Source organism: Eubalaena glacialis, chromosome 13 (assembly GCF_028564815.1).
Source record: "Eubalaena glacialis isolate mEubGla1 chromosome 13, mEubGla1.1.hap2.+ XY, whole genome shotgun sequence".
NCBI classification, from domain to species: Eukaryota; Metazoa; Chordata; class Mammalia; order Artiodactyla; family Balaenidae; genus Eubalaena; species Eubalaena glacialis.
The window spans coordinates 46,715,063-46,736,438 of NC_083728.1; the positions used below are offsets into that span (position 1 = coordinate 46,715,063).

Sequence of the window (21,376 nt, forward strand, 5' to 3'; positions counted from 1 at the left end):
GAAATACAGCATTTGGAAAAGGGAGTTGGTTTGAGAAAAAGTGTTGTGTGTGTGTTGGATGTACTGGGGAAGGGGAGGGAGTAAGTTTACCAAGAGACAGATATTCATGGCGCACAGGCAGCTAAAGACAAGTTTAGAGTTCTGAGAAGCTCAAGGTAGAGATTGGAAAGTGATCCTTGTGAAATCCATGGGAACTGATAAGCCCTCTGTGGTAGAGAGAAGCTGAAGAGAGCTGAGGACTAAATTCTAGGTATGTTATATTAGAGTTTGGTGGCAAGAGAAAGAAGTAACACTAAAGGGGCAGAAGAAAAAAACCAAAAGATTTTACAGTTGGTTTGCTTATATACTGTTTTGTAATTGCTTCATAATGTATTACATATAAATTCAAGGTGCATACTTGAATTAGAAGAGCCTCCTGTGATTTGGGTTCTGATGTACTTCAGAATCCACCCTGTCCTGTAATGTTCCTCGTTGTTGAGAATAGTCAGAGTCAAAACTAGTTAAAGATTGTAGTTCTAAGAGTCATTGAGTAAACACTTATGATTCTGGAATTCATTCTGGCTGCTATTTTGCTCAAGTTATCAATTAAAACTGGTTTTTGTTTTAAAGCTGAAAAATAAGTTGGTTACTTCTTAATTCTGTATGTTACTGGATTAATATGTTAATATTTTAACTAAAATGTTGCTAGATTAATGTTGTGAATCGTAATGGTTTCTCTGTAAATCAGTTTTTTCTGCATAATAAGCCACCTCAACTTTTTGTTTTAAAAATAATTAGCTCACAATTTTGTGAATTAGGGATTTGAGCTGGACTTAGGAAATTCTTCTGGGTCTGGCTTGGCTCACCCGTGTGTCTGATCTGCCAGTGGATTGTCTTGGAGCTGTCGGATGGCTTCAGCTGGGACGCCTGGCTGATCTCTGCTCCTCTTCCTCTCATCCTTCACCAGGCCAGCTCAAGCTTGTTCACAACGTGGTGGCCAGGCGGGGCTCCTAGAGAGCAGGTGGAAGCAGCAAGGCCATTGAGACCTCGGCTTGACACTGACACACTGTCAACTTGCTCTGCATTCTTTTGGTCAGTGCAAGTCACAAGGCTAGCCCAGATTCCAGGAGGGGGAAGTAGGCTCCATCCCTTAATGGGGGTTGTTGCAGAGCAGCGTTTCAGAGGGCACAGATACAGGGAGGATGGTGATTTTTGTACTCTACCACACTTTAAAATTTTTTTCTTTCAATATTTTACTGATTATAAGAGTCAGTTTTGTCTATTATAAAAAATTGAAAACATATAAAATATTTTATAGATACTAACACTATCAGTAAATGTCTATCTTCACAACAATATTATACTGCAATGCCTTTCTGACAGTTGGTTGTCTAAGTGTTATTTATTAAATTATCTGGTTATTAATTTGACAAAATAAGAATGGTAATCATAAAATATTGATCTAGATACCATATATCCTTTTAACATTTTTATATGTAAAATTTTGAATAGTTTTGTTGTTTATATTTATTACAGATTCATTATGTTTTAAAACCAGATGGAGTGTTTATTGGTGCAGTGTTTGGAGGTGACACTCTCTATGAACTCCGGTGTTCATTACAGTTAGCGGAAACAGAAAGGGAAGGAGGATTTTCTCCACACGTCTCTCCTTTCACTGCTGTCAATGACCTAGGACATCTGCTCGGGAGAGCCGGCTTTAATACGCTGACTGTGGTAACTATCAAGAGAATTGAGTAACCCATTAATTACACAGTTCAGAAATAATCGCTCTCTCTTTTTATCTTGATTGACACAAGGTAGGAATGTAAAATTTTTATTATCCATTACCTGAATAAGTAACTCAAACAAAGAATGCACCTCAGTTAACAAGGAGGCTATTTTCTAAGACATGCTACTCCATCACAATCTTCAAATCCAGAGTTAGGTGTAACATGAGAGTTAGAGCATCCCAGAGGAGGAGGGAAGGGGGTGTACGGGAGCATTCACAGCATTGCCTCTACCACCAGCCCTCAAGTGAAGTGGTGCCGTGCGAGGCAGAAATGAGAGAGCGTGCATTCACGAGGCCCAGGGTTAGATCCGGGTAGAGAAGGGAAGACAGGGGGCTGTACACCATCAGGGCTGGAGAGATCTGGGAAGAGGACCCAAGACCGTCAGCGATGAAGAAACAAGGAGTCACCATGGTGCAGTGATGGTGCAGGGTGCTGGTGTCTGACAGTATATCCTTACCTTGCCCCTTTACTAGCTACGGGAATTTGGGGGATTTACTTCACCTCTCTGAGCATTCATTTTTTTAAAAAAATGCAAATGTTACTCACCACAGGTGGCCATTAGGATTAAATAATTTAAAGGGTGTAAAGTACCTGGACCTTCATAATAAATGCTCAATAAGTACTAGTTCCTGCCTTCCTCTCTCCTCCTCCCTCTACTCCTAACACTTTCCAGGCCAAGGCTTCCCTCAGGGACGCATCCGGACAGTGATTCCCCCTTCAAACCTCCTTCAGCAACAAAGTCATTCTAAAAGATGTCATTACTGCCTTCCAGAGAATGGACTTGCCATGATTTTCCAAACCCCTCAGGCCTAAAAACATCTCTAAACCTGACTAGAAGAAATAGGAATTTTTTTAATGAAGAAAGCTTCTCATTGCATAATTAGAGACTATAAACTTAAAGTAACTTTTTAAGGAGATGTAGTGTGAGTATATTTCATAAAATCAACCTACCGAAAATGGCTTGTCATATCCTTCTGTGCTTTGATAGAAAGCAAGGGGCGTAGACCAGCAGGGCCTCTGATGTTGGGAAGGGGTTTCCCTTCCAGGGAAGGGAAGAGACAGAGACTGGGAACTGACGACAGCCCTCACGGAGTGATGTTGAAGAACTCGTGCCCAGTCAAACAGGTTAGTCAGCAGTATTAAGGAACTCAAAAGTCATTGCCCATTAGGAAAAAGATGAGACTTCTACTGAGTCATCAAAAGAAAGTTAAATTATGTTAACCACTTTCAGTTTTCTATGGTTGTAAAGTGAGTTGTGTGTTCTAGAAAGATTTCTACTAAAAATGTTTAACCTGACATTATAACATTTCAAAGCCTACATTTCTGTTAATTGGGAATTCAAATAATTCAGAATACCTTCCATATACTTCTCCAAAATTGAGCAGAATGACTCAAACATTAATATAATGCAAAAATATTGCTGTATAATCTTCTCTATAGTTTATAAAATTAGTTGCTAATTTAATATATAAAATCTATAGAAATTTGTTCCTTGAGACATATACATTGTCTCTAAAGTGCTGTATTAACGTTGCATCCTAATTCATTTTCTAAAACTCCCGTGCAAGAAAGCTTTTATATAATCAATTATACAGGTTTATGTTTCATACAACATTAGATATATTACCTTTATACTGCAATGAATTTTTATTTTTAAAGTGAAATCAAGTTAAATTAATATCATGTAATTATATTTACATTTATATGACCCTCTTAGTGAATTATTTTTAGAGTTAGTTGGCATTCTAAATGAAGCTCATTTCCTTTTAGAATAGTTTCCAGGCTAGTATATTAGAAGAAAACTGCAAATATGGTCCCCCATCTTAATTTGAATAAGACCTTTGACAAGGCTATTGTGGTACTCTTTTGATTGAGAAGGAGGTGGTGCTTTTAGTTGCTTTCGTTGAATTGTTTTCAAAGGATATTGTTTAATGGTTAGGCATTAGCCTGGAAGGAATTTTATTTTTAATCTTAGAATCTCTTTTTAAAAATAATTTCCCAATGTAGAAAAATATATAGAAGGGACTATCCAGAGATGGTCATATTAAAAAGTGCACATACAACCTGATCCATGCATATGTTTTTTAAAAAAATGAAAAAAAACACAAACCATGTATAGAGAGAGTAAGAGAGTGGGTCCAAAATGAACAGAAGTCTCCTTCTGCCTTCTGACACCCCATTCCTTTCTACAAGGATGACTTTGGTTAACTGTCTTGTATATCCTTTCAGAACACTTTTTCCTCACAGACTGGAGTACAGTTATATCACTTAAATGTACATATGCAACAATATATACTCTTTTGCTTTTTTCTATATGCACTCTTTTTTCTCCCCCAGTCAATAACATACCTTGGAGATCCTCCCCTACAAACATACATCTACCACATTCTTTTTTGACAGCTGTATAGTATTTCATTGAATAGATATACTTTATTTAACCTGCTCTCTGTTAATGGACATTTAAATTGTTTCCAGTTTGTTGTTTGTTTTTTTTATACTCTTTCAAAAAATGCTGCAATGAATTTTCTTTTACATAATCTGTCAGATCAATTTCTAGCAATGGCATTGCCTAGTCAAAGAATCTATGCATTTCAAATTTTGACAGATAGAGTAAAATTACTCTCCATAAGGTAGCACTAATTGACATGCCTCATCAACAGTGTATGTTAATCTGCCACTTATACTTTTGTTTTGTATCTCTAATGTTAAAAAAAAATAGTAATTGGTCATTTTGTTTTGCATTTCTTTAGGAATTAGAATGGATGTTTTTGATAAGTGTTCCTTAGGGTTTTGTACTTGATTCTGTGCAACATTAAAGTCCAAAATTGGGAGGTGTAGTTAACATATTAGATAAAGCTACAGAATACAAAAAGATCTAGATACTTCAAAAGTGGTTAGTGCCAATAAGATGAAGTTTGAGATACATGCAGCATTTTGATAGCAAACTTGAAAAAAAAGTGTCCTATATTCAGGGCTAGTTTCTAATGTAGACAAACTCCTACATCTGAGTGGTTAACACAGAGTTTTTATCACATCAGCCATGCTGGTTGGGCAGCTTCTCTCCATCCTGTAGTTGTGCCATCTCGGCCTTGTATCCTTTAAGGTCACTGCAGCAGACACGGCCTGGAAAAGGCTCACTAGCTCTTTATTACCTTGCCTCCACCTCACTTTTCTTTTTCCAGGAGAAATGTCTGGGGCTGTGAAGTGTCAGGGAGTACCTGGATGTTTGGGGGGCATCAGTGGTCTCTGCCACTGTACCACCAGTGAACCCCTGTATCAAGCTTCAGAAAGAGTGGGGTATCATTGCTCAGCAGTTCACTTGAGAAATAAACTGTGTATGTGCCAGCCATGTGCCCTTTCCTAAACTAGTCTGTGTAGTATTGCTGCATCACTGGGAGTATGAAAGCATCTTGGGAGATGACCCTTTTTGGCTTGGTTCTGGGTGTCACATTTTGAGAGAGAGTGAGATTGATATTGACTGTGTAGAGAAAAATGAAGTCAGCACATGTAAGGATCTATAAATTTTGTCTAGAAGACTAACCCCTCCCCCTAAAAAAATTATAGTGTCCTGGAAGAGTTTTCAAAGACTTGAAGAAAAGGGTAATTGTTTGCAGAGTACAGAGTAGACTTTATTCTGTGTTAATCCCAAGGAGAGAATTAGAACCAGTTGATGGAGTTATAGAAAGATTACTCTTAGAATGGCAAGCACTTATTCTGCAATTTGAAATCTTTGTAAATCAAGTGTAAGCCAGATGACATCTGTGAAGAATACTGTAAAGAAGATTCCTGCTTACCATGAGAGATTGGTCTGGGCAATCTCTACAATCTCTTTTCTAATCTGGATTTTTGGTAATGAATGCCAAAGGATTTGTCTTTCTTTTTGAATAGGACACTGATGAAATTCAAGTTAACTATCCTGGAATGTTTGAGTTGATGGAAGATTTACAAGGTAAGACACTTTAAAGAATTTTTAGACTCCATATGAGAGTCGTATTTTGAGGGCTGACTATGGCAAGCACTGGGGCCAAGTACTAGAGATACACTGGGTGGAGAAAGCGGACTGTCTTCATGGAGTTTATACTGTAAAATGGGTGAGGCCGACATGAGGCAGCTGCCACAAAGATAAACAAACTAGAATTGTGGTAAGTGCTGTGAAGTAGAGGAACTTAGAGCTGTGACTGCCTGTGAAAGGCTGGTAGGACTTATTTGTTGTTTTTTTTTTTTAACATCTTTATTGGAGTATAATTGCTTTACAGTGTTGTGTTAGTTTCTGCTGTATAACAAAGTGAATCAGCTATACATATACATATATCCCCATATCCCCTCTTGCGTCTCCCTCCCACCATCCCTTTCCCATCCCTCTAGGTGGTCACAAAGCACCGAGCTCATCTCCCTGTGCTATGCAGCTGCTTCCCACCAGCCATCCATTCTACATTTGGTAGTGTATGTATGTCCATGACACTCTCTCATCTCGTCCCAGCCCACCCCTGCCCCTTCCCGTGTCCTCAAGTCCACTCTCCACATCTGCGTCTTTATTCCTGTCCTGGCAGGACTTTCTTGAAGGAGCATGTGAGGGTGGTAGAACACCTCAGTGACTTTCTTCAGCAACACTTGGCAGCTCAGATCCAGGCACAGGTAGAAAGAAAGCAGGTAGTTGGGTTAGTGTAGGATTGGGGGTTGCCGGGGGGTTAGGTGGGATAGGTCCTGGTGTGGGAGAGTCAACAAAGTCCTGTCTGAGGAAGTGATGGTTGTGCCCTAAAAAATGAAGCAGGGTCACTAGGCAAAGCAGGGAGGAAGTGAGTCCCAGGCACGGAGAACAGCATGTGCAAAGGCCCTGTTGCAAGAAAGAACATGGCAAGAACTGAAAGAAGGGCATTTTGGCCAGAATACAGGGAGTAAAAAGAAAAGTTGAGTGATTAAATTGGTAGGTAAATGGGGGCCTTGTAACCTTTGTTAAGATTGTTTGTCTTTATCTTAAAAGGCCCCTTGAGGTATTTTAATGGGGGGAGGGGTCATGATGTCAGATTTGTTTTTTTTTTTTTTAATGGATTGTCAGATAAACTAGTAGGAGACTTAACAGCTGGAAAGCTTACTGAGAAATGATGGTGGTTTGGACTAAGGTGGTGGCAGTGGAGATGGAGAGAAGTGAATGGATTCTGGAGATGTTTACGAGATAATTGTGACAGTTCTTGCTGATGGATTACACATGGGCCGATGAAGGAGAGAGACATTTCAAACATAGCACTGAGTTTCTGGCTCTCCTAGCCAGATAGATGGTGCCCTTCATTGATAGAGAAACAGTAGAAGATGACCAAGTATGGGCAGGGACAGCTCTTGAGTTCACACTTGGGCATGTTGGGTTGGATACGCTTTTGAAATAGCTGAAACAAGACGTCAGGTAGGCAGTTGAGTGTGTGGCTGTGTAGCTCAGAGGAGGCAACTGGCCCAGGTAAACATTGTGAGTCATTTGTGAATAGGTGGTGTTGGAAGCAATAGAGAGGTCATGGCCTGGGAGAAGCTTTGAGGAGCAGCAAGGACACAAACCCAACCTCCCAACCCCGAAAGAGGCGAGGCTGCCGACTGAGGGGGAGGCTGGAGAAGTGGTTTGCTCAAAGGAGAGCCTCAACTTACGTCAGTGAGAATTTATGAGGTCTGATTTTTTATCACGCAAATGGCATAGACAGTTTTGATGAATGGGGGAAGCTGAAGGCATCAGAAGTGTGTTCTCTGAAACCAAAACTCTGCTTACCTGGGGGAGCCTTAATCTGGATCCTGAAAAATTGTAAGATGATTTAAAGCAAGTGAATTATAAAAATACATACCTCATGTTTGTTTACAGATTTAATAGTTTTTCATAAGCACTGTTGCACTTGCTTCTCTAATAACCCTCTGGTAACTACTTTACCCCTGTCCTACAAGTCAGAAATATCAGGCCCAAAGAGAACACTTGCCTGTTAGTGGTAGAACTGGGCGCTAAACTCTTGCCTTCTTGACCCCTGTTCTGGCACTCTCTTGACTGACTCTCCGGCTTCTTGTAGCTGCCCATTTGTAACAAAGTCCATTTTACCCATCATTCAGCCTCCTCTGAGTACGGTGCTTCTGTCAGCTTTATAAGGGGAAAGATATGTAGTCAAAACCTTACTCTTGTAGTCACGCTTTTTTTTTTTTAATTGGAGTATAGTTGATTTACAATGTTGTGTTAGTTTCAGGTATACAGCAAAATGAATCAGTTATACATATACATATATCCACTCTTTTTTTAGATTCTTTTCCCAAATAGGCCATTACAGAGTATTGAGTACAGTTCCCTGTGGTATACAGTAGGTCCTTATTATTTTATATATAGTAGTGTGTATATGTCAATCACAGTCTCCCAATTTATCCTTCCCCCACCCTTACCCCGTGGTAACCATAAGTTTGTTTTCTACATCTGTAACTCTATTTCTGTTTCGTAGATAAGTTCATTTGTACCCTTTTTTTAGATTCCACATATAAGCAATATTATATGATATTTGTCTTTCTCTGTCTTACTTCACTCAGTATGACAATCTCTAGGGCCATCCATGTTGCTGCAAATGGCATTATTTCGTTCTTTTTTATGACTGAGTAGTATTCCATTGTATATATATACCACATCGTCTTTATCCATTCCTCTGTTGATGCACATTTAGGTTGCTTCAATGTCCTGGCTATTGGAACTAGTGCAGCAGTGAACACTGGGGTGCATGTATCTTTTTGAATTATGGTTTTCTCCAGATATATGCCCAGGAGTGGGATTGCTGGATCATATGGTAGCTCTATTTTTAGTTTTTTAAGGAACCTCCATACTGCTGTCCATAGTGGTTGTACCAACTTACATTTCCCACCAACAGTGTAGGAGGGTTCCCTTTTCTCCACACCCTCTCCAACATTTATTGTTTGTAGATTTTTTGATGATGGCCATTCTGACTGGTGTGAGGTGATACCTCATTGTAGTTTTTATTTGCATTTCTCTAATAATTAGTGATGTTAAACATATTTTCATGTGCCTTTTTTAAAAATAAACTTATTTATTTATTTTGGCTGCATTGGGTTGTTTTTTTTTTAACATTTTTATTGGAGTATAATTGCTTTCCAATGGTGTGTTAGTTTCTGCTTTATAACAAAGTGAATCAGTTATATGTATACATATATCCCCGTGTCTCTCCCCTCTTGCGTCTTCCTCCCTCCCAACCTCCCTATCCCACCCTTCTAGCTGGTCACAAAGCACTGAGCTGATCTCCCTGTGCTATGTGGCTGCTTCCCACTAGCTATCTATTTTACATTTGGTAGTGTTTATATGTCCATATATACACTACCACTCTCTCACTTTGTCCCAGCTTACCCTTCCCCCTCTCCATGTCCTCAAGTCCATTCTCTAGTAGGTCTGCATCTTTATTCCCGTCTTGCCCCTAGGTTCTTCATGACCTTTTTTTTTTTTTTTTTTTTTTAGATTCCATATATATGTGTTAGCATACGGTATTTAACCATCTGTATGTCTTCTTTGGGGAAATGTCTATTTAGATCGTCTGCCCATTTATTTTAAAATTAATTAATTAATTTATTTTTGGTTGCATTGGATCTTTGTTGCTGTGTGCGGGCTTTCTCTAGTTGCGGCGAGCGGGGGCTACTCTTCGTTGCATTGCACGGGCTTCTCATTGCAGTGGCTTCTCTTGTTGTGGAGCACGGGCTTTAGGCGCACGGGCTTCAGTAGTTGTGGCACACAGGCTCAGTAGTTGTGGCGCCCAGGCTTAGTTGCTCCGTGGCATGTGGGATCTTCCTGGACCAGGGCTCGAACCCATGTCCCCTGCACTGGCAGGCGGATTCTTAACCACTGTGCCAGCAGGGAAGCCCTTCTGCCCATTTTTTGATTGTGTTGTTTGTTTTTTCTGATATTGAGCTGCATGAGCTGTTTATATATTTTGTAGATTAATCCCTTGTCAGCTGCTTCGTTTCCAAATATTTTCTCCCATTCTGAGGATTGTCTTTTCATTTTGTTTATGGTTTCCTTCGCTGTGCAAAAGATTTTAAGTCACTCTTCACTCATTCTAGTTTAATCAGGGATTGGCAGCCTTAACATGCATGCCCAAGGTGACGGGAGAACAATAATAAATCACACAGCCCCTCCTGAGCTTCACTTGGCTCCTCCTAATGTAATCACGGAGACCCTTCATCCGAAGGCTTGAGAGGTGGTGATAGGCTGATGATTTATCATTCAGACTCTACTGACAAAAATATTTTTCAAATACAGCATTTAGTTTTGTTCTGCTATGTAATAAATGCTGTGCTCATGATTCATTTCAAGAAAGAAAAGAGAAAGAGACTAGAAATTAGACCTATCAGTTGGAAAAAGTTACTGCCCACTGATTTAAAAATACAGAACTTATTCTGTTCTAGGTGCAATTCTGTGAGGTTTTCTAATATCCTAATTTTACAGATGAGCAAATTGAAACGTCGAGAAGTTGAGTGTCTTGTCCATGGTCACACTTAATCTGGAATTAAGTGATTAAGTCCTATACTGCATACTTCATCTTTGTGCATTTTTTTCCACTGAAATTAGCATAGATGTTCAGTAAAATGCAATAATCTTAACTGTACAGCTGCTCATATTTTTAAGTACTATATAAACCACAGACTAGAACATTTCCAGCCCCTAGAAGGTTGCCTCATGCCCCTTTCCAGTTGATAACTCCCCTTCCCTTAAGGGTTTTAATCGGTCATGTATTTTAAGGAACTGTTGTCTAATATTTACCTTTAAGAGGCTTTGCCAGTGCTTCTCTTATTTTTACTGTAAAGCCTTTTACACAAATCGTGTGCTTTAGTCTTTAATGTCTCTTATTCTTTTTTCTTTTTTAACATCTTTATTGGAGTATAGTTGCTTTACACTGGTGTGTTAGTTTCTGCTTTATAACAAAGTGAATCAGCTACACATATACGTATATCCCCGTATCTCCTCCCTCTTGCGTCTTCCTCCCACCCTCCCTATCCCACCCCTCTAGTTGGTCACAAAGCACCGAGCTGATCTCCCTGTGCTATGTGGCTGCTTCCCACTAGCTGTCTATTTTACATTTGGTAGTGTATATATGTCCATGCCACTCTCTCACTTCGTCCCAGCTTCCCCTTCCCCCTCCCTGTGTCCTCAAGTCCATTCTCTATGTCTGTGTCTTTATTCCTGTCCTGCTCCTAGGTTCTTCAGAACCATTTTTTTTTTTTTTTTAGATTCCATATATATGTGTTAACATACGGTATTTGTTTTCTCTTTCTGACTTACTTTGCTCTGTAGAACAGACTCTAGGTCCATCCACCTCACTACAAATAACTCAATTTCTTTTCATTTTATGTCTGAGTAATATTCCATTGTATATATGTGCCACATCTTCTTTATCCATTCATCTGTCGATGGACACTTAGTTTGCTTCCATATCCTGACTCTTGTAAATAGAGCTGCAACGAACATTGTGGTACATGACTCTTTTTGAATTATGGTTTTCTCAGAGAATATGCCCAGTAGTGGGATTGCTGGGTTGTATGGTAGTTCTATTTTTAGTTTTTTAAGGAACCTCCATACTGTTCTCCATAGTGGCTGTATCAATTTACATTCCCACCAACAGTGCAAGAGGATTCCCTTTTCTCCACACCCTCTCCAGCATTTATTGTTTGTAGATATTTTGATGATGGCCATTCTGACTGGTGTGAGGTTGTACCTCATTGTAGTTTTGATTTGCATTTCTCTAATGATTAGTGATGTTGAGCATCCTTTCATGTGTTTGTTGGCAATCTGTATATCTTCCTTGGAGAAATGTCTGTTTAGGTCTTCTGCCTATTTTTGGATTCGGTTGTTTGCTTTTCTGATATTGAGCTGCATGAGCTGCTTATATACTTTGGAGATTAATCCTTTGTCAGTTGCTTCATTTGCAAGTATTTTTTCCCATTCTGAGGGTTGTCTTTTCATTTTGTTTATGGTTTCCTTTGCTGTGCAAAAGCTTTTAAGTTTCATTAGGTCCCATTTGTTTATTTTTGTTTTTATTTCCATTTCTCTAGGAGGTGGGTCAAAAAGGATCTTGCTGTGATTTATGTCACAGAGTGTTCTGCCTATGTTTTCCTCTAAGAGTTTGATAGTGTCTGGCCTTACATTTAGGTCTTTAATCCATTTTGAGTTTATTTTTGTGTATGGTGTTAGGGAGTGCTCTAATTTCATTCTTTTACATGTAGCTGTCCAGTTTTCCCAGCACCACTTATTGAAGAGGCTGTCTTTTCTCAATTGTATATTCTTGCCTCCTTTATCAAAAATAAGGTGACCATATGTGCATTGGTTTATCTCTGGGCTTTCTATCCTGTTCAGTTGATCTATATTTTTGTTTTTGTGCCAGTACAATACTGTCTTGATTACTGTAGCTTTGTAATATAGTCTGAAGTCAGGGAGCCTGATTTCTCCAGCTCCGTTTTTCTTTCTCAAGATTGCTTTGGCTATTCGGGGTCTTTTGTGTTTCCATACAAATTGTGAAATTTTTTGTTCTAGTTCTGTGAAAAATGCCATTGGTAGTTTGATAGGGATTGCTTTGAATCTATAGATTGCTTTAGGTAGTATAGTCATTTTCACGATGTTGATTCTTCCAATCCAAGAACATGGTATATCTCTACATCTGTTTGTATCATCTTTAATTTCTTTCATCACTGTCTTATAGTTTTCTGCTTATAGGTCTTTTGTCTCCTTAGGTAGGTTTATTCCTAGGTATTTTATTCTTTTTGTTGCAATGGTAAATGGAGTGTTTGCTTAATTTCTCTTTCAGATTTTTCATCATTAGTGTATAGGATTGCAAGAGATTTCTGTGCATTAATTTTGTATCCTGCTACTTTACCAAATTCATTGATTAGCTCTAGTAGTTTTCTGGTAGCATCTTTAGGATTCTCTATGTATAGTATCATATCATCTGCAAACAGTGACAGCTTTACTTCTTCTTTTCCGATTTGGATTCCTTTTATTTCTTTTTCTTCTCTGATTGCTGTGGCTAAAACTTCCAAAACTATGTTGAATAATAGTGGTGAGAATGGGCACCCTTGTCTTGTTCCTGATCTTAGAGGAAATGGTTTCAGTTTTTCACCATTGAGAACGATGTTGGCTGTGGGTTTGTCATATATGGCCTTTTTATGTTGAGGTAAGTTCCCTCTATGCCTACTTTCTGGAAGGTATTTATCATAAATTGGTGTTGCATTTTGTCGAAAGCTTTTTCTGCATCTATTGAGATGATCATATGGTTTTTCTCCTTCAGTTTGTTAATATGGTGTATCACATTGATTGATTTGCATATATTGAAGAATGCTTGCATTCCTGGGATAAACCCCACTTGATCATGGTGTATGATCCTTTTAATGTGCTGTTGGATTCTGTTGCCTAGTATTTTGTTGAGGATATTTGCATCTATGTTCAGTGATACTGGCCTGTAGTTTCCTTTATTTGTGACATCTTTGTCTGGTTTTGGTATCAGGGTGATGGTAGAAAGAGTTTGGGAGTTTTCCTCCCTCTGCTATATTTTGGAGGAGTTTGAGAAGGATAGGTGTTAGCTCTTCTCTAAATGTTTGATAGAATTCGCCTGTGAAGCCATCTGGTCCAGGGCTTTTGTTTGTTGGAAGATTTTAAATCACAGTCTCAATTTCAGTGCTTGTGATTGGTCTGTTTATATTTTCTATTTCTTCCTGGTTCAGTCTCGGAAGGTTGTGCTTTTCTATGAATGTGTCCATTTTTTCCAGGTTGTCCATTTTATTGGCATATAGTTGCTTGTAGTAATCTCTCATGATCCTTTGTATTTCTGCAGTGTCAGTTGTTACTTCTCCTTTTTCATTTCTAATTCTATTGATTTGAGTCTTCTCCCTTTTTTTCTTGATAAGTCTGGCTAATGGTTTATCAATTTTGTTTATCTTCTCAAAGAACCAGCTTTTAGTTTTATTGATCTTTGCTATCATTTCCTTCATTTCTTTTTCATTTATTTCTGATCTGATCTTTATGATTTCTTTCCTTCTGCTACCTTGAGGTTTTCTTGTTCTTCTTTCTCTAATTGCTTTAGGTGTAAGGTTAGGTTGTTTATTTGAGACGTTTCTTTTTTCTTGAGGTAGGATTGTATTGCCGTAAACTTCCCTCTTAGAACTGCTTTTGCTGCATCCCATATGTTTTGGGTGGTCGTGATTTCATTGTCATTTGTTTCTAGGTATTTTTTGATTTCCTCTTTGATTTCTTCAGTGATCTCTTGGTTATTTAGTAGTTTATTGTTTGGCCTCCATGTGTTTGTATTTTTAACAGGTATTTTCCTGTAATTGATATCTAGTCTCATAGCATTGTGGTTGGAAAAGATACTTGATGCAATTTCAATTTTCTTAAATTTACCAAGGCTTGATTTGTGACCCAAGATATGATCTATCCTGGAGAATGTTCCATGAGCACTTGAGAAGAAAGTGTATTCTGTTGTTTTTGGATGGAATGTCCTATAAATATCAATTAAGTCCATCTTGTTTAATGTATCAGCTAAAGCTTGTGTTTCCATATTTATTTTCATTTTGGATGATCTGTCCATTGGTGAAAGTGGGGTTTTAGAACCCCCTACTATGATTGTGTTACTGTCTATTTCCCCTTTTATGGCTGTTAGCATTGGCCTTAATTATTGAGGTGATCCTGTGTTGGGTGCATAAGTACTTACAATTGTTATATCTTCTTCTTGGATTGATCCCTTGATCATTATGTCGTATCCTTCTTTGTCTGTTGTAGTAGTCTTTATTTTAAAATCTATTTTGTCTGATATGAGAATTGCTACTCCAGCTTTCTTTTGATTTCCATTTGCATGGAATATCTTTTTCCATCCCCTCACTTTCAATCTGTATGTGTCCCTAGGTCTGAAGTGGGTCTCTTGTAGACAGCATATATACAGGTCTGGTTTTTGTATCCATTCAGCCAGTCTATGTCTTTTGGTTGGAGCATTTAATCCACTTACACTTAAGGTAGTTATCGATATGTATGTTCCTATTACCATTTTTTAAATTGTTGTGGGTTTGTTATTGTAGGTCTTTTCCTTCTCTTGTGTTTCCTGCCTAGAGAAGTTCCTTTAGCATTTGTTGTAAAGCTGGTTTGGTGGTGCTGAATTCTCTTAGCTTTTGCTTGTCTGTAAAGGTTTTAATTTCTCTGTTGAATCTGAATGAGATTCTTGCTGGGTAGAGTAATCTTGGTTGTAGGTTTTTCCCTTTCATCACTTTAAATATGTCCTGCCACTCCCTTCTGGCTTGCAGAGTTTCTGCTGAAAGATCAGCTGTTAACCTTATGGGGATTCCCTTGTATTTTATTTGTTGCTTTTCCCTTGCTGCTTTTAATATTTTTGCTTTGTATTTAATTTTTGATAGTTTGATTCATATGTGTCTTGGCATGTTTCTCCTGGATTTATCCTGTATGGGACTCTCTGTGCTTCCTGGACTTGATTGACTATTTCCTTTCCCATATTAGGGAAGTTTTCAACTATAATCTCTTCAAATATTTTCTCAGTCCCTTTATTTTTCTCTTTTCCTTCTGGGACCCCTATAATTCGAATGTTGGTGTGTTTAATGTTGTCCCAGAGGTCTCTGAGACTGTCCTCAATTCTTTTCATTCTTTTTTCATTATTCTGCTCTGCGGTAGTTATTTCCATTTTTTTATCTTCCAGGTCACTTATCCGTTCTTGTGCCTCAGTTATTCTGCTATTGATTCCTTCTAGAGAATTTTTAATTTCATTTATTGTGTTGTTCATCATTGTTTGTTTGCTCTTTAGTTCTTCTAGTTCCTTGTTAAACGTTTCTTGTATTTTCTCCATTCTGTTTCCAAGATTTTGGATCATCTTTACTATCATTGCTCTGAGTTCTTTTTCAGGTAGACTGCCTATTTCCTCTTCATTTGTTTGGTCTGATGGGTTTTTACCTTCCTCCTTCATCTGCTATGTATTTCTCTGTCTTCTCATTTTGCTTAACTTACTGTGTTTGGGGTCTCCTTTGCACAGGCTGCAGGTTCGTAGTTCCCGTTGTTTCTGTATCTGCCCCCAGTGGCTAAGGTTGGTTCAGTGGGTTGTGCAGGCTTCCTGGTGGAGGGGAATGGTGCCTGTGTTCTGCTGGATGAGGCTGGATCTTGTCTTTCTGGTGGGCAGGACTGTGTCCGGTGGTGTGTTTTGGGGTGCCTGTGACCTTTTTATGATTTTAGGCAGCCTCTCTGCTGATGGGTGGGGTTGTGTTCCTGTCTTGCTAGTTGTTTGGCATAGGGTGTCCAGCACTGTAGCTTGCTGGTCATTGAGTGGAGCTGGGTCTTAGCATTGAGATGGAGATCTCTGGGAGAGCTTTTGCTGTTTGATATTATGTGGAGCCAGGAGGTCTTTGGTGGACCAGTGTCCTGAACTCGGCTCTCCCACCTCAGAGGTACAGGCCTGACACCCGGCCGTAGCACCAAGACCCTGTCAGCCACATGACTTCTAGTATTGGAGGGTCTCCTGCAGAGGTGGTGGGTGGCTGTGGCTCACTGCAGGGACAAGGACACCGACAGCAGAAGTTCTGGGAAGTACTCCTTGGCATGAGCCCTCCCAGAGTCTCAATGTCTCTTAATCTGAAGAGGATTAGGATGAATTTATCTAAAGATAACTTGTAAAAGTGATATTTAACAAAGTTGATATAAATGTTAACTGGTTGATTTAATATTCATTCACTTACCATTTATTGAGCATTACCATGTGCCAACCACTGAGCCAGTGCTGGAATTAAGAGTTCCTGATCTTAAGGAACTTATGCTCCAGTAGAGAAAGAGACACACAGAGATAGGCAGACATGTGATTTTAACTGTAAAGTGAGATAATTGTTTTTAAAAGTGCAGGGAGAAACACAGAGAAAAATCCCTAAATCTGCTTAGGGAATCAAGGATGCTTTTGCAGAAGAAGCAGCACCTAAGCTAAAATGAGTTTGCTAGAAGAATGAAGGGGTGGATGCACCTTTGGGGGGTTGGGGCCTTGCATTCCAGGCCAAGGAAAAGGCCTGTATAGAATCATGGAGACTCAAGAGGATACACTCAGCCTTCACTTTCCTAATTGAGAAACTGTACAGTAATTCAGTATTGCTTGAATATGTAGAATGGGAAGATGACGGGAAATGATGCAGGATAGTCCATTAGAGGCTTATCTAGACTTTATCAGGTCAGCCTTGCAGTCTGTTGGGAGAATATTGTGCAGAGGAGGGACAGATTGATGTGTGAGCAAGCTCACCCTCCAGCATCGTTTATGAGGCATGTTCATGAGGAAGGTAAGAGTAGCTAGCATGGTTAACCTCTCTTGTTTTGCATGAGGAGACTGGGCACAGACAGAAGTAACTTGCCCAAGGCGAAGTGTTTAGTAAGTGGTAGAGCCAGGATTTAAGCCCAGTGTAGCAGCCTGACTCAGATCCTGAAATGTTAGCCAGTCTCCACTGAAAAGGTCAGAGGCAGCTGACGTAGGAAGAAGAGTGGTCGAGGGGTGAATGCAGGAGGGGAGGAGCTTGGCAGACTTCCAGGGGTGCTGCTCTGCAGACTGGAAGTTGGTGTTACCTTCCAGTTGGTTTTTGGCATTTTACATTGTGTTACACTTTTTTCTTGATGGTTGTGGTGTTTCTCATTTAAGCTGCTATTATTATTAATTCACAGAAGAAAGTCCAGAATGTTGACCTAATTTTACAAAACAAGTTGTGTATCAGCCGATGAATGCATGAAAAGTTTTGGAGGCTTTCACAGTAGTTTTAAGGTAAGTTCAGTTGTTATTTTTTTAGACAGTACTCAGTATTGTTCCTAGTAAACCATAATAAATTAGACTTTTTTTTAATAAGCAGTTGAACTTAACCTTAAAAACACTGTGAGAGTCTTTAACAGCGACCTGCTTCCCAGATTTTTCTGTTTATCCCAAAGCCCAGAGCTGGTCCGAAGTCCCAGATGTGTTTCCCAGGTGATCTCCAGTAAAGGTCCTCCATGATGCATTATGAAGTTTTATCATTCCATTTTGAAGATGATAAAACTGAGTTTAATAGAGGTTAAGTGACTTTGCCCCAGGTTATGTAAGGGCCAGAACTTGGATTATGATCCCAAAGTCTAGACTCTGTGTGCTACATCACACTGCTTCCCCAAGGAGAAGGGAGGTTCTCATGTGAGGGAAGGGTGGGCTTCCCTAGCAGCAGAGTTACTATGCTATGCAGTAGTGCTCTGGAGTTTCTGTATCAGAAAGGGCATTGTGCCTAATAATCTTAATTAGTATATCCTAATATCAGTTATTTAGAAGGCATTTTAGAATTTCTAGCGCGTTAACTATTTCCATTAAAAAAATTAGGCCTGTTTTCCACTGGTGTTGCCTCTGTCTAATGTGTAAGTCATGGCAATGGGGAGTTAAGCAAGAATGAAAGCGCCACGGCCATTATCAGCAATAAACCCTTCCAGTACAAGTTCCAGTTGACCTTTGGTCTCTTGATTCAGTTGATACTCATGCTGTGGGAGAATGTTTTTAAATTGGATTATGTAATGGGTCTAGAATGTTAGCATTGGAAGCCTGTAGAGATCATCTAGCCTGGCCAACTTGAGGACCCAGAGAGATGGAACTAAGGTCATGTAGCTACTTCATGACCACAAGAATAAGATCCACCCTCTTCTTCATGGTGATTCATCTACTAGTTTGTATGTCTTTTGTTCTTCATGAATTAGTGCTCTTATACTCACAGGATGTGGGACATTGCTTTTAGTGTCGGAGCTTCATTATTTTAGGGAATAATAGGAACCTTTTGGGATTGGAGAGAAGAAGATTAACTTATTCCAGCTAATTTGTTGATTGTTTTTAATAAGCCCATTGAAAAATTGGGAGATTATTATTTTTAAACTACTAAAGGATACCAACATTGGGAAGTTTATTGGTATCTTTTGTGAAAAACAAAACTAAGAAGAAACCGATTTTTGATCATGTAGCATATAGAGAATAAATGTAAAGGATTTTTACTTTTGAAATTCTTTTAATTTTGCAAACTAGTTTAAAATGTGGTCTTTCAAAGTAATTTCGTTTGACTCTATGCATTAAAAAATATTAAATATATAACATTAATTTTTAGTGAACAATAGACTGACATAATCCTAGCTTTTAGCTGTCAATTTGAAGGAAAGAAATCTAAAAATAAATGTTAAAACATTAAGAAAAGTGCCCCTGAAGAGAATGTACAAAATTGTTTCCTAATCTGGGATCAGTAAAATGTTGTAAAATCTGAAAACACATTGTACTTTTGGTACTACCTAATGAGTCTTCAAGCCCTCTTCCAAGTTTCACGTTCATACTTATATTTACGGCTTACTTAGAAGGAGTGAGGTGTTGTACCAATGTCCTGTCCTCCTCAAAGAGCAGCTAAAAGGGGCATAAAAATGTGGCATCATTAGAAAGGCCCTTGCCAACGCCTGATGACTCACCTGGAGGGCCAGTCGCCTTGCTTTTGCCCAACTGGCCTACCACTGCCCATTGCTGCCAAGGAAAGCCTACTTATAGGGTTTGCCTCCTGAAATTCGACTTGTCTTAATATCCAGAAGCTTCAGGTAGTTTTGCTTTAGAGTAACTAGCTATGATCTGAGAGCAAAATGAGATTATTTAGGTTATCTTATATGACTATTAGAGAAGGGAGACGATGGGTATACCGTTGGATGAGATAAGATAAAATCTGTGATGTTGAGCTGCTCAGGGTATATGCTGTATTATCTCAAACTGCCTGTATTTTAGGGATGGGTGAGAGTAACTGTGCTTGGCATAGAAAAGCCCTCCTGCACCGAGACACGATGCTGGCGGCTGCAGCAGTGTACAGAGGTAAGGGAGCTGGACGTTCTTCCCAGCCAGGCCCCACTGACCAACTTGTGCCCTGTCATCTTTATCCCCTAAAATTACGTTTTCCTTTCCTGTTAGGGCACCATCAGATTTCTTGTCCTTCCTTTCAAAATGCAGATCGTGTGGCTACGTATCCTTTTTCCCAGCAGCCCTTACTATTTCCTTACTGTCAGCTTCTCGGTGTGGAGGATTTTTCACAAGAGGCATTCTCAGAATCCCATGAGTATTCTAATATTCATTTCTCTTTGGAAGACATGACTTTCATTGAGCAGATTTATTTTTCCTACTTGCCTTTTTTTCAGACTCTAACCGTGATTTGTCTTTATAGAAATGTACGGAAATGAGGATGGTTCTGTACCTGCCACCTATCAGATCTATTACATGATAGGATGGAAATATCATGATTCACAGGTAATATTACTAAGACAGATCACTTTTCTTAGTGGGTTCATGTTTCCGTTTACTTATTATTGTTTATTTACTTAGGGTGGTTTGTTTTTTTTAAAATATAAGACAGCATTAAGGGGGTTAATTAGGGCTATATATTTATCTATTTCTAATATCTTTAATCTTTATCATTATTTTCAGGCGAGACCAGCTAAAAGAGGTTCGGCAACTGTGTCATTTGGAGAGCTAGGAAAAATAAATGATGTTATGTCACAGGGGAAAAAATCACAATAAATATTTTATTCAGTATTAACATAGTCCAGACTTTTCATCAGTGATGGGTAACTTTCACGTCTAAAATTATTGCATTTTGAAACAAGAAGCAATATATAAGCTATTTACTGTCAGACTTTTCTAATAATTAGAATAGCCTAATACTCATCTATATTTAGTAACAATTTCAGTTTCACATGTTTTCTGTTTTCATATGGATACTGTTATCTAGTAATTTGAGTGCCTTATTTGCAAAGTCAGCCCAAAAGCAAGAAGATATTTCTATGAAAAATCCGCAAATATGTTAACATACATAAATGCCTGACTTGTTGGAAAAACATTACCCACGCTGACATTTTGTACCTTTTTCTCCTTCTGATCTTGTGTTATTTCTGTGAGAGGACGTTAGCCGTGGAGATGAGGAGAGTGACAAGTTGATAGATTCTTTCGTGTTCTGGCTCATTTAGAATAAAAGTGTAGTCTTTTATAACAACTATTCTAAGATACTTAAGCCAGAATTATTTGTGATACTGTCTTCTTTGCCATGTTCCTCTTTGAAGAGGAACAGAGGATTATGAACCTCTCTAGAGCTCTTAAGTAGTTTTGTACTTTGGAAGAGTGTTTACCTTTACTGAATCCTTCCTCGCCTTTTTTTTTTTTTTAAACCATCAGAATTATAATCTTATTTCTTTCTCACCTCCATGATCTGGGTGAGACCCCTATCATTTTATATACTACCTTAGTTAAGAGGAGAACACTTTAAAAAATTACAGAGGCAAAATTACATGTGAAGTATCTGCACAGTGATGAAAAGTGCTGTTTGCTTGATTTTCCTTTGTTGTTTGAGGTCTTTGGCAATATTATTCTAATCCAGGTCCACTGTCCCATTGTCATGATCAAAATGATTTGGAAGCAGTCAAGCTCAGACAGTGTAGAATAGGTGGAAGGAGGTGGTGATAAGGCAGCCGGAGGAAGGTGGGAAGCACCCGAGTGATTACGAGTGTGTTCACCAGTCAGTGCCAAGCCGTCTGCTGTCCTTTCCATGTAATGGGCGTGGCCCTGCCTCCTCCT

At 38.9% G+C, this 21,376-nt stretch overlaps 1 protein-coding gene across 6 annotated transcripts in view; it reads left to right on the top strand.

Annotated features, from left to right (window-relative positions):
- The window catches only part of NDUFAF5 (NADH:ubiquinone oxidoreductase complex assembly factor 5), a 32,929-nt gene extending 12,588 nt beyond the window's left edge, over positions 1-20,341 (top strand). For 2 of the 6 annotated variants that reach the window (XM_061208409.1, XM_061208413.1), the window contains exons 7-11: positions 1,516-1,713; positions 5,658-5,718; positions 19,544-19,627; positions 19,974-20,056; positions 20,234-20,341. In XM_061208409.1, the coding sequence (XP_061064392.1) occupies positions 1,516-1,713; positions 5,658-5,718; positions 19,544-19,627; positions 19,974-20,056; positions 20,234-20,326 (519 nt within the window). In that variant the 3' untranslated portion in view covers positions 20,327-20,341. Of the gene's footprint in view, positions 1-1,515; positions 1,714-2,757; positions 2,896-5,657; positions 5,719-17,451; positions 17,549-19,543; positions 19,629-19,973; positions 20,057-20,233 lie in introns of those variants that run through there. The other 4 variants (XM_061208410.1, XR_009703194.1, XM_061208412.1 and 1 more) reach the window with 4 other exon arrangements.
- Positions 20,342-21,376: the final 1,035 nt, after the last annotated feature.